Source organism: Physeter macrocephalus, chromosome 20 (assembly GCF_002837175.3).
Source record: "Physeter macrocephalus isolate SW-GA chromosome 20, ASM283717v5, whole genome shotgun sequence".
NCBI lineage: Eukaryota > Metazoa > Chordata > Mammalia > Artiodactyla > Physeteridae > Physeter > Physeter macrocephalus.
Window position 1 is genome coordinate 25,507,709 of NC_041233.1, and position 12,932 is coordinate 25,520,640.

At 38.2% G+C, this 12,932-nt stretch overlaps 1 protein-coding gene across 12 annotated transcripts in view; it reads left to right on the forward strand.

Annotated features, from left to right (window-relative positions):
* Positions 1 to 12,932, forward strand: part of ADK (adenosine kinase) — a 494,936-nt gene that overhangs the window by 14,323 nt on the left and 467,681 nt on the right. The window contains exon 1 of one of the 12 annotated variants that reach the window (XM_024132044.1): positions 12,557 to 12,694. The exons of 10 other annotated variants lie outside the window; for them this stretch is intronic. In XM_024132044.1, coding sequence (XP_023987812.1) covers positions 12,681 to 12,694 — 14 coding nt within the window. In that variant the 5' untranslated portion in view covers positions 12,557 to 12,680. Of the gene's footprint in view, positions 1 to 12,556; positions 12,695 to 12,932 lie in introns of those variants that run through there. One more of the 12 variants, XM_028481648.2, reaches the window with a different exon arrangement.

Genomic DNA, 12,932 nt, shown 5'->3' on the forward strand with positions numbered 1-12,932 from the left:
TGTGGGATCTTCCCGGACCGGGGCACGAACCCGTGTCCCCTGCATCGGCAGGCGGACTCTCAACCACTGCGCCACCCAGGGAAGCCCCAAGGACAGCCACTTTATTAGAGTTCATGGTTTTGTGGTTCAGGAGTAGCTGGTTGATTCTTCTGCTCCATGTGCTATTGATTAGGATCACTTGGAGGTATTTTGCTGATAACAGGTCTGGTGTGGAGGATACAAGTTGTCTTTACTCATTTGCCTGGTGTTTTGGTAGTGGTGGCTGGCAATCTTGGCTTAGCTGGGTTCCTCTCTTTCTCTGTGTGGTTTGAGGGCCTCTCCATGTGGTTTCCTCAACCTGGTAGTTGGACCTCTTAGATGGCAGCTCAGGGCTCCAAGAGACCAAGGCAGGAGCTGGCAATCCTTTAAGGCTAGCCTGGAATCTGGTCAAAGGAGTCATAGTTTAGCCCAGATTTAATGGGAGAGGACATAGACTCTTGTCTCCAAGAAACTGTGGCCATTTAAAATCTGCCACAATTATCGTAAAATAATTTTGAAAACCATGACTGAATTTATCCAACCTTTTAATTCTGTTATTGCCCTTTGAAAGATGATTAATTTCAGTAGTCTACTCCCCTGCACCCCGCCACGTGTACCCCTAACATTGGAAAATGTGTCAGTTTTTGATTTCAAAATACAGAGTTTAATTTAAATATGTATAGTGTTTTTCCATGGAACGGTGAGTTTTAGGTTTTGTAGAAATAATTTAAGGTCTAAAAATTTCTGTGGAGTCTTAAGATAAGTTTGCTACCTAACACTACCTAAAAACTCTATTTGGCATTCAGTAAGAACTGCCTTCTTACAATGCCTGAAGATTACATTTGGATTTAATTACTTCTTCCCTTCACATACAGGCAGTCTGAAGCTGTTATGTTTTTGTTGAAATCTGAAAAAGTGAGAAATCTGCTCCCACCAACCCTCATTCCACCCCTCAGTAAAGAAAACAAAACCATTAAACGTTTTTGTTAAAAACCTAAAAGTTGTTATCACAAGAAAAAAATCTTTGAACTATTTATGGTTATGGATGTTAACTAGACTTATTGTGATGATCATTTTGCAATATATACAAATACTGAATCATTGCGTTGTTCATCTGAAGCTAATATAATGTTATATGTCAATCATACGTCAAAAAAAAATCATTAATTCTTGTAAAATGCAGGTTTTGTAAAATGCAGGTTTTGTGGTGTACTGTATCTTTAGGTGACAGAGTGGTTTCCAGAAGAGAACTATTCCCTGTGACAGAGCTGTAAGGATTTGAGGAAATGTCCATGTCGGAATATCTGCCCATATTTGGAATATTAATAGAACTTTCTTAAGATATAGGCAAAAGGATTTATCTTCTCATACGAATCCCAGATCTTGAAGCAGTGTTTGGGTGTAACCCCTGGCTTTTGGGGAATGGGTTGGGCTGGTTGTTTGACCAGTTATGCTGCAGTCATTCTTCTTTGCCTCTGTCTGCAGACAAATGTCCTGTTTTTCAGATAAACCACATTCATCTTAAATGCTCCTCCACCCCAGGCTATTTTTTTCCCACCGAGGAAGACATGATGATAGTCAAGATTTCCTTCAAAGTCCTTAAGGAGGAGAATGTGAAAAATGATAAGAGCTTTAGAATGAAATTCTGTGGGTTTAGATGCCAGTATTTAAAAATAACTATTTAAACCCACCCATGGGAATGGGAGAACTTATGTGTATTTTAAACTTATAAATAGGCATATGAGGATAAATGGCTTATAAGTTATAGATGCTTAGTTACACCAAAATAACAATTTTTGGAATAATATTATATATACATACATACCTATGTACATACATATATATACATACATACCTATGTACATACTTTGTGTATGTGAACATATATCAAACCCTGATATTGGTAGTCCCATCACATTGCATTTCTTGATAAACTTATATAACTACTGAGGCAATAAAAAAAATTTGTTCTTAAGGTTTCCTGTACCTGATTCTCTCATATATGTAATGAATCATTAGGAAATCTGCGCGGCGACCCACCCCAAAAGCTAATGATCACCCTTTAACTTGAGATTACTTGATCACATTAAGTAACCACTGGGTCAAGTAATCTCCATTGAAAGCACTGCAAGGAGTGCTGTGGTATATATACTATATTTATATCTATAATTTTAATTCTACTTGACTGTTGTGCTGCATAAGGAAAGACACTTCAAAGATTACATTTTTCCCAATACAAGTTTTGGTGGGCTCTTTGCACTTCTCTCCCTCCCAGGTCTCCCAGTAACTCTGAGACTACTATCATTACCACCTCCACCACCGTCACCACTGTATAAACTTCCAAATCTTTCAATTTTAAATATCTAGTTATTGCAGAAAAGCAGTCTACCCTATTTCCACAAGGAGGAGTTTCACTCTAAATATTTCACTATTTCTCTCTGCACCCTGAAATCCAATTTCAGGTCAGTCTTTAGGCAGATGAGAGCCAGTTCCTGTCTGTGTGCTGTCCCACATACTGTGAGAGAAGGTGGCCCTCTGCCCATGTAGTAGGGTGGAAGATAGGGCCTTCAAATCTAGGTCAGTCCTCATCAGTGGAGACTATGAAATTGCTGGTTCCTATTATTAGGATACTCTGTTAGAGAGAAGAAAAAAAAATTGAATAAAAGAAAACTATAAACCAGTTCCATCATTTCTAAAGCAACCCATTAGAAATTTCTATTTCTTAGGACTCTTTTTGGATAAAACTGCATGTTTAATTTGAGACCACATTTATTTTTACTCTTATATAGTACAACATGATAGGTACTAGGAGTTAGAGGATATACCCAAGGACTAATATAAGTAAAAAAAAAATATTTTTTTTTTACAGTTGAACCTTTTGTGGACATTTGTGGTTTCAACTTATGAGTCTTGAAAGATCTTGATAAGAAATAATTTGTAATTTTACTAAAGCCTAAATTTGATTTGCACAATGTGAATGGCTGGGGTGGGAGATTTACTTGGTTTTATAGTAAATTTAACCACTTGCTATTCATTGTGTGCCCCTAAATTCTTGCAGAGTGGTAAAAAAGATGTTTTTCTTTGTCAAAAATCAGTCTTGTGATTTTGACGGAAATGAAATTGTGGTTGAAATTTTTAAAAATGAAGAGGTCTAAGAAATGATTCTTGGTGGCAATTAGGAGTCTTGGCTAAATTAAAGACAAAAATGGCAGATTCATTGGCTGCTCAGATTTAATCTATGAATAAGCACATATGGAAATGAAGCAATTTCTGAAAGTATTTCATATGATGCTCCGGCTAGTAAGAAAGCTGTTACCCGACTACTACATCTTATGGGTTGAAGTCATAGTGTGGTGTTCTGAAATTTGGGTGTTTATAAAAGTCTCAGACTTGTGTCAATCTGTCTTGGGTTTACTTTGGTAACACTATACAGTGGTAATTAGCCCCAGTTCTGGAGTCAGGCTACCAGAGTTTGGATTTCTGTCCTGTAACGTGTGACTTTCAGCAAATTATTTAACCTCTTTGAGCTTCAGTTTCTTCAAATGTAAAATGGTGATAATAAATCTTCTGATAAGGTTTTTGTAAATTCAAATGAGATAGTACTTGAAACATATAGCATGGTGTCTGGCACATATTAAGCACTCATTAAGTTTTACATGTTATTTTACGTATATACATATTTAGTGGCTGCTGGCAGGTGACTGCTAAGGTAGAATGGTTCCCCTCTTAGGGTGTTGTTCAAATGAAACTGCATATACACTTCTGGACAACTATTTTTAGTCTATTAATAGAAAACAGTAGGCACTACAGAATAAGAAAGACTAGAATGAAAAATCTGTTTCCCAAGTCTTTATCTCTATCCCTGACCTACCCTGGAACTTGTCCTTTGAACTTCTTTCTTGTCTTTCCCTTCTATCTCAGTAACAGCAGCGCCATTTACTCAATTTAGTCCAAATTTACCCAATTTAGTCCAAATTTACCCAATTTAGTCTAAAATCTAAGAGTTACTCTTGACTCCTTTATTTTCCTTAGTCCCCCATATTCCTGTCATTCTATTGGGCTGGCCAAAAAGTTCCTTCGGTTTTTAAGTAAAAAAAGACATACTTTTCATTTTCACCAAGAACCTTATTGAACAATGTATTCCCCATTTTGTTCCACTACCTTCTGCCATATTTCACTCAACTTCATAATGCCATCTTCCCAAAACTTTTTATCTTTTTGAGCAAAAAACCGTTCCAGGTACCTTTTACAGTCTTCCAGGGAATTGAAAATTTTTCCATTAAGAATTTTGTAAAGACCAAAATAGATGGAAATCTGAAGGTGCAATGTCTGGTGAATACGGCGGATGAATCAGAACTTCCCAACCAAGCAGTTATGGTTTTTGCCTGGTCATCAAAGAAACAGGTGGTCTTGTGTTATCCTGATGGAAGATTATGTGTTTTCTGTTGATTAATTCCAGACCCTTTTCGTTGAGTGCTGCTTTCAGTTGGTCTAATTGTGGGTGGTACTTGTTGAAATTAATCGCTTGGTTTTCCAGAAGGAGCACATAATAGAGGACTCCCTTCCAATCCCACCATATACACAACATCACCTTCTTTTGATGAAGACCAGCCTTTGGTGTTGTTGGTGGTGGTTCATTTCTCTTGCCCCACGATATCTTCCATTCCACATTATTGTACAGTATCCACTTTTCATCACCTGTCGCAATTTGTTTTAAAAACGGAATTTTTTTTTATGTTTAGGTAGCGAATCGCATGTGGAAATACGGTCAAGAAGGTATTTTTGCTTAACTTATGTAGAACCCAAACATCAAAGCGATTAACATAATCAAGCTGGTACAAATGATTTTCAACATTTGATTTGGATATTTTGAGTATGTCAGCTATCTCCTGTGTGGTATAATGTTGATTGTTCTCAATTAACGTCTTGATTTGATCGCTATCAACTTCAACTTGTCTACCCAACCGTGGAGCATCGTCCACGAGAAATCTCCAGCATGAAACTTCGCAAACCACTTTTGACACATTCGATCAGTCACAGTACCTTCTCCATACACTGCACAAATCTTTCAGTTGCGTTTTTACCTTTCTTGAAATAATAAAGCATAATATGCTGAAAATGTTGCTTTTTTTTCTTCCAACTTCAATATTAAAATGGCTACACAAAAATTCACCAATTTTGATAAGTTTTTTTTTTTAATGCACTGTGATATGACAGCTGTCACAATACAATCTAACAAAATTGTTTTGAATGAAGTTAAAGACAACTAAGGTCTACTAGAGCCATCTTATGGAAAAAACCGAAAGAACCTTTTGGCCAACCCAATACCTCCAAAATGTCCATTTACTTCTATGTCCACCACTATCTTCATTGTTCAAACCACAATTATTTGTCATCTTTATTACTGTAATAGGCTTTTAATTTAGTCTTTCTGCTTTCATGCTCCTTTGATCCATTCTCTACACTATAACCAGGTTGATCTTTTAAAACAAAATCAGATCATGTCATTCCTCTGTTTAAAACTTCATTACACACACACACACACACACACACACACACACACACACAGAAACTTAATTACAGTGGCTTCCTGTCTTGCTTTTAACAAAGTCTAAACTTCTTAGACTCATCAAAGCTAAGACATTCTGCTGCTTTCTCTGACCACAACCTTTTGTCCCTCCCCTTTTTTTCACACTGGCCTTGCAGTTATTTTAGCTCTGTCTGTCTGTCTGGAATCCCTTCCCGCACCTTGCTCTTCCTTGTCATTCAGTTTTCTCCTACTGGAGGTCTTCCCTGACTACCCACTCTAAAGGAGCCTTTCTGTATGTTATCTGCTGGTTTTAATTCTCTGCACAGCACTTATGATCATTTAATGTTCTTGTTTATTTGATTATTTATCTATATCTCCTCACTAGAATATCAGTTCTATAAGGGCAGTACATGTTCTTGGTTATTGCTGAATCTCCAGTGTATTGAGTAGTAGAGAAGATCTCAATAAATATTTGTTGAGTTAATGAGTGATTGATTCCTTTTTTTTTTTTCTTTTGGCTTCACGGCGGCTTGTGGGATCTTAGTTCCCCGACCTGGGACTGAATCCGTGCCCTCAGCAGTCAAAGCGTGGAGTCCTAACCACTGGACTGCCAGGGAATTCCCAAGTGATTGATTCCTAAAAGCTTGTTTGTGAAGTACCAGATTTATGGTAAAATAAAAATAAGAAAAATCTTCTATATAGAAAATATACTTCATAAGGTTACCAGCAATACTTCGGGTAGCGCTGTTTATTCTTTGATGTCCTTTTTACATTTTTATGTTAAAATGCCCTTTTGTGAAATGATAGTGATATGTTCAATTATATAGTTTCAAAATATATTCTTGGCAGCATAAATAATTGGGAAGCACTGTTGTCCTATACTATTTTTATATTTTATTTGTTAAAGAATCAATTATTTATTTATTTATTTTATTTTTTTGGTTGCGTTGGGTCTTCGTTGCTGCATGCTAGCTTCCTCTAGTTGCCGCGAGCGCGGGCTACTCTTTGTTCGGTGCATGGGTTTCTCACTGCAGTGGCTTCTCTTGTTGCGGAACACGGGCTCTAGGCACGCAGGCTTCAGTAGTTGTGGTATGCGGGCTCAGTAGTTGTGGCTCGCGGGCTCTAGAGCACAGGCTCAGTAGTTGTGGCACACAGGCTTAGTTGCTCCGTGGCATGTGGGATCTTCCCGGACCAGGGCTCGAACTCTTTTTCCCCTGCATTGGCAGGTGGATTCTTAACCACTGCACCACCAGGGAAGTCCCTGTCCTATACTTTTAGATTGGAAGTTTTCTTTGACTTTTAAAGATTTGTGGTTCACTGAAAATATAGAAGCACTGTGTAGGTGTTCTTGGAAGGGAGTTTTGCTAAGAATTCTTAGTAAAGTTCAGTCAATCAAATGTTATTATATTCTTCAAATTCTCCTGGGAAATAAATTGTCAGGTTCCATTTAAAGATTATATTGTTTGAATATGTCATGTTAAAGTGAAATGTGACACAAGAATCTACCGATAATAATTAAAAGGAAATAAAAATAGTGAACCTCTTATAATATTTTTTGGGGTAATACATTTAGCAATGTTTCTTTGAATAACTTTGTCCATAATGAAAGCTAAGTAAAACTGCGAGTGTTTTATTTTCATTAAAACTGATCAACTCTTAAAAAAGCCACCCAATTTGTGTTGTCACAAGTGGACAGTTTTTTTCTTCCACTGTCCATTAAGAACTGAAAGGGACCTGAGATGTCACCTGTAACAAACTACTTGGCGTTTCAGATAAGGAAACTGATGGTCAAAGGACATACAATTTTTTAGTAGGCCTAGGATTAGAATTCCCATCTCTTTATTCCCTGGCTCCTGAACTTTACTCTGTGGCACTAATTATTCTAGGGAGACAAGTCTTAAGAAATTTCTCTTTTTGGAGTATGGTATAGATTGCTTTAAAATCTTATTTTATCCGTATTTTCTTTTCTTTTTTAAAATATTTATTTATTTCATTGCACCGGATCTTAGTTGTGGCAGGTGGGCTCCCCAGTTGCAGCATGTGAATTCTTAGCTGTGGCATGCATGTGAGATCTAGTTCCCCGACCAGGGATCAAACCCTGGCCCCCTGCATTGGGAGTCTTAACCACTGTGCCACCAGGGAAGTCCCAGTATTTTCATTCATATGAAATGAGGAGATGTATTTTTAAGTAACATGCAGGGAAGATATTCCACATTCAATCTTGTGACAGCTGGCCTCTTAAAGGCTATGCAAAGCTTTAAAGTGGTACTTATGCTTTTAATTTTTGTCAAGTTAAGATTTAAAATTAAACAAGAAAATCATAAAGACATTTTATTTTTGTTATTCCTGTCGTAAAGAATCTTTACACATGAAAAGATGAGACATTTGTAAAGTAAGCCTAATTCCTCTAAAAATTAAGGGTAGTTTTGATGGTTGTGATTTAAAAAGACACAGGTTTTTAAAAGAGCAGGAATAAGTTTTGTATTTTTAAATAATTTCAGAAAGACCATTAAAATTTAATAATACAAAAATTTTATGCTAATAAAACCAACACGTAGAAAATTTATAAAGTAGATCAATATAAATAATAAAGCCAAAACGACACATAATTCTACTTTCCAGAGAATCCAGTAATAACATTTTGGTGTGTTTCTTTCCAGTCTTTTTTCTGTGTATATATGGCATATATATATTTTTTAACATAGTCAAGATTATACTCTACATTCCTTTTGTTGGATTGTTTTGCTTTTTTCACTTAAGATTGTATCATGAGCATTTTCCTCTGTCCTTAAAAAGTCTATGAAAACATTTTATAGTAGCTTCATAACATTCTTCTGTAATTTATTTAACCATTACTCTATTTTTGCTTATTTAGGGATATAATAAATTTTTGCTACTATTAATGTGAAATGAATAACTAGGTATACACATCTTTGTTCATGTTCTATTTTATCTATGATAGTTGCCTGTAAAGTGGAATTGGTGACACATATTGCCTCAAAGCTTTCTAGAAATGTACTAATATATGAAAATCATGTTTTATTGCACGCTTAACAACAAACTGGTTGTGTTTAAAGAGAACTTTGCTATTATTTTGGGTTTGGAAGCATTTGTTGAAAAGGTTAGTCTACATATTTGTTATGCTATCCGTAAACATATTTATTTAACTTTGGGGTTAACTATCTAGGTGCTTTTAGTGGCAGGCTAACCACATGATTAGATAAAGTAGATAGAATATTTACTTATCTATCTTTCCAAGAGCAAACTATTCTGACCCACTGATCTTGATTCAACTATTTGAATTAGAAGAAAAGTTAATGAAGGTTAATAATTCAAATAGACTGCTTTCCCCTAAAGTGAAGAATAGGATTGAAATAAATTGCTTAAAAAAATTGATTGAAAGAGTTTTTTAGTGGTTACTTGGTAGCTAACTCTGTGTGTGTGTGTGTGTGTGTGTGTGTGTGTGTGTGTGTGTTTGAGAAAAATTGGGTGGAAGAGAAAAAAGCATGAAAGGCTGAGGAAAGGAACGTGCTGTGAATTAAAAAGGCTGCTGCCTTTATTTGGAAAAACATGTCTTTTATCTCTACCTGATTGACTCTGAAAGAACAATCACACATGAGCCCTATTTACTGAAATAGCGTTTTTGTATCTGTACCTGCTGAAATGAACTGTTACCTAAGTACATTTTAAGTAATACACTTTTTGAAAGTTGTGTTAACTGATTATGAGTAAAAAAACCAAAGTTTTGATTGTTAGATGCAAAGTGTCACTTCTCAAAAATAAGTAGCTTTTTAAAAAATCTTTGAATGTGATGTGGCTTTAATTTGATTGAATATTTGAATATTGCAGGCTTTTATCATCCCTTAATGACATAGAATATACTGTATTTGTTAAAAAGCAAAGTTCAAATCTAGCTGTTTTGGTACCACAATTAGTTTTTTGTTAAAAATCAAAAATAGGAGTCAACAAAGTATGTTAGGCATGAGTAAAAGTTCATTTATTTTTCGCAAGGCCGAGTTCATGTTAGCTTTCATATCATGTTTCCCAGAGATGTAATTTTAAGAAGTGTGGTAACAACGAAGTAATAATCGTGTCATGTGCTGAGGACTCTATTAGACTTTACTAGAATTAAGTTTTAATCTTCCCAATACCCTGAAAAGCATGTAATGTGTAAACCGAGGGACACATAGGTTAAGAACCAGCCCAAGGTCATGCAGGAAGTCAAGCAGGGGTTCCAATCACTTCTGTCTTGCTACCTTTACAATCTTGCTACTTCCCTTTATAACCTTGCTACTTAGCATGGCCCACGGACCAGAAGCAATTGGCAAAATCTGGGAACATAAAGGAATGCAAAATCTTGACCATAGAGACTTGCTGAATCAAACCCTTATTTTAACAAGATCACTCAAGTGATGTGTATGTATATTAAAGTTTGAAAAGCACCATACTCCATCCCATATTAAAAGTTACATGGAGGTTTTGAAATTTGTTCTAAGGATTATTCCTGGTTTTACTTTAGTTCATGTGGGTTATCTATTAACATTTTCCATGAGAGGAGGAGGCAAACCGTTGAATTAGTCAGTGTCTCCCCTGCTTCAAATTGCTATTCTGCTGCTGCTTTGATTCAGATCTTGTTTAATCCAGAGGAACAATTGACTAGTTCTGCTTGTGGACATTTGGTCAAAGTCCCAATCAGCCAAGTATAGCTCTGTTTTTAATAGCCTTTACTCATGGACTGAACACATCAAATTTATAGTACATGGCTTCATTCTAGATAGGATTTTCCAAACTAAAGAGAAAAATGCTAAAAAAAAAAAAAGGCATTTTCAAAGGAAACTTGAAATCTTTTGGAATACTTGATGTTTCAGATGGTTAGTAAGGAATGACAGATTTGTATAAATTGGTCTCTACTAATTTCATTTAGTGAGCATAATTATTCTGTCACGGGGCAATGATAGGTAAGAAAAAAGCAAGGCTAACTTAGTAGAACAGCACTGTCAGGTAGAAATATAATGCAAGACAAAATTTAAAATTTCTAATAGCCACATTAGAAAGTAAAAAGAAACAGTTTAAATTAATCTTAATATATTTTATTTAACCCAGTGTAGCTAAGTATTATTTCAACATGTAATCAATACAAAATTTATTACTGACATATTCTGTATTTTTTTGTCCTGAGTCTTGAAAAATTCAGTATGTATTTTATATTTACAGTGTCTCAGTTTGGATGCTAAATTTTTCAGTTGAAAGGTGAAATGTAGTGCAATGAAAACAAAATTGTGTTTAATGGAAAAATATTTTACCTTGCTTTTGGTTTTAAAATTTAAGCTAATTAAAATTAAATAAAAATTCAGTTCCTTCAGTCACAGTATGCACACTTCAATATCACGTGTTGGATTGTGTTTCTTTTTTTTTAAATTTATTTACTTTATTATTTATTTATTTTTGGCTCGTTGGGTCTTCGTTGCTGTGCGGGCTTTCTCTAGTTGCCACGAGCACCACTCTTTGTTGTGGTGCACGGGGCTTCCCATTGTGGTAGCTTCTTTTGTTGCAGAGCGTGGCTCTAGGTGCGCGGGCTTCAGTAGTTGTGGCACGCCTGCCCAGTAGTTGCGGCTCGCGGGCTCTAGAACACAGGCTCAGTAGTTGTGGCTCACGGGTTTAGCTACTCTGCAGCATGTGAGATCTTCCCTCGTGGGGTCTTGAACCCACGTGTCCTGCATTAGCAGGTGAATTCTTAACCACTAAGCCACCAGGGAAGCCCTGGATTGTGTTTCTAACGTAAGTGATTTCACACTTATGGACTTGATCACCATCCAAATGGTTAGTAAATGAATGCCACTGGAGGTTGTGGTCTGTTTATATAAATATTTGCACAGAGAATAAAGAGGGAATTTAAAAAGCTATTTAGGTTATAAAGCGTTTACTGATTATTCTCCATTCTATCCTTCCCGCAGTTGGAATTTATTTACCTTATTTATTTATTTATTTATTTATTTATTTATGGCTGCATTGGGTCTTGACACATCGAACCCGTGTCCCCTACATTGGCAGGCGGATTCTTAACCGCTGCACCACAAGGAAAGCCCCTTACCTGTCTTTTATTAGTGGTTCAGAATCAGTTTCTTAAATCCTTTAGCCCCCACTAAATTGTAAGGCTAGCTCCAAGAGTTAGGGTTCTTCCAATTTTTCCCCTATGGCATTAGATCCTTACTTCAGAGAGCTTCGTACTTTTCAGAAAAGTGAGGAAGTCTGACAGTATGTCAAGCAGGATAGTCTGAGTGGGCTAGTTTGGCCCAGAGGTATTAAAACTTTACACGTGTACCTGGATCACCCGGGAACTTGCTAAAAATACCAATGTATGGGCCTCACCTTTCTAGGCTCTGATTCACAGGTTTATAGTGAGACCATGGACACTTCTGTATTAAATAACCTGTTTTAAGTGTTTCTGAAGTTCAAAAACGTTTGGGGACCACAAGACTCAGCCTTTGACTCTTAAAGGCTGCGAGTTCGAATTAAAACATGTGCTGCTGTTGCCACGCGATCGATTCTACCCGGGCTGAGGTTTCCCAGGCGGCTGCTACTTTTCTGCAGATGGGTTTTCAGGCTGTTAAACCCCATCCCCGAAGACTGCCCTGACTCCGTCCCTGTCCCAAGTCCTGTTAAAGCGACCTGGGCTGGCCGAGGTAGACAGGGCCATGTGACTGATAAGCCGGTTGCCTTTCGGAGCGGCCATTTTTGAGGCGGGCACCCATCCTCGTGCCCCGTAAGCCAGGAGTAGGGGGGACTCCGTTACCAGGACTCAAGATGGCCACCGCGCCCGCTAGCCAGCCCGCTAGCCCGCGCGCCGGCGAGCCGGCACGAGACGCGCGGGCGGCTTGCAGTTGCCCGAGGCGGCCTGGGCTAGTCTCGGGCCGCGGGCCCTGGGCGGAGCGCCCGCCCCTTCCGGGCTCGGCCAATGAGCGCGTGCGGCCGGCTCAGCGGGGGCCGCCCGCGCGCCGGGTATGTGAGGACGCGCTCCCCGTCGCTGAGTGCCGGAGCCCAGGAGCTGTGGCTGTGGTACCTGCTGCTGCCGCCCGTGCGGACGCAGAGCATCGGACGCGAACGCTGTTGCGTGGGGCAAGAAGGTGAAGCCATGACGGCCATCAGGTAATGAGACAGAGCGGCAGCCTAAACTGCGCGCTTGCTGGGCATTAGCCTCCTGGCTGCCGGAGAACTGTCGCCCCTTCTCTTGGGTGTTGTGGACCCTCCCAATGCCACCGGTCCCCCTCATGTTGGAGGCTCTCTCTGCACTTTTCATTTGGTCATTTCTGCCTTCCTCAGAAGTTTTGGGGGCTGAGGCACATGGCGGAGCCCTGCGAGCAGCCGCACCACTGAGGTGACCCTT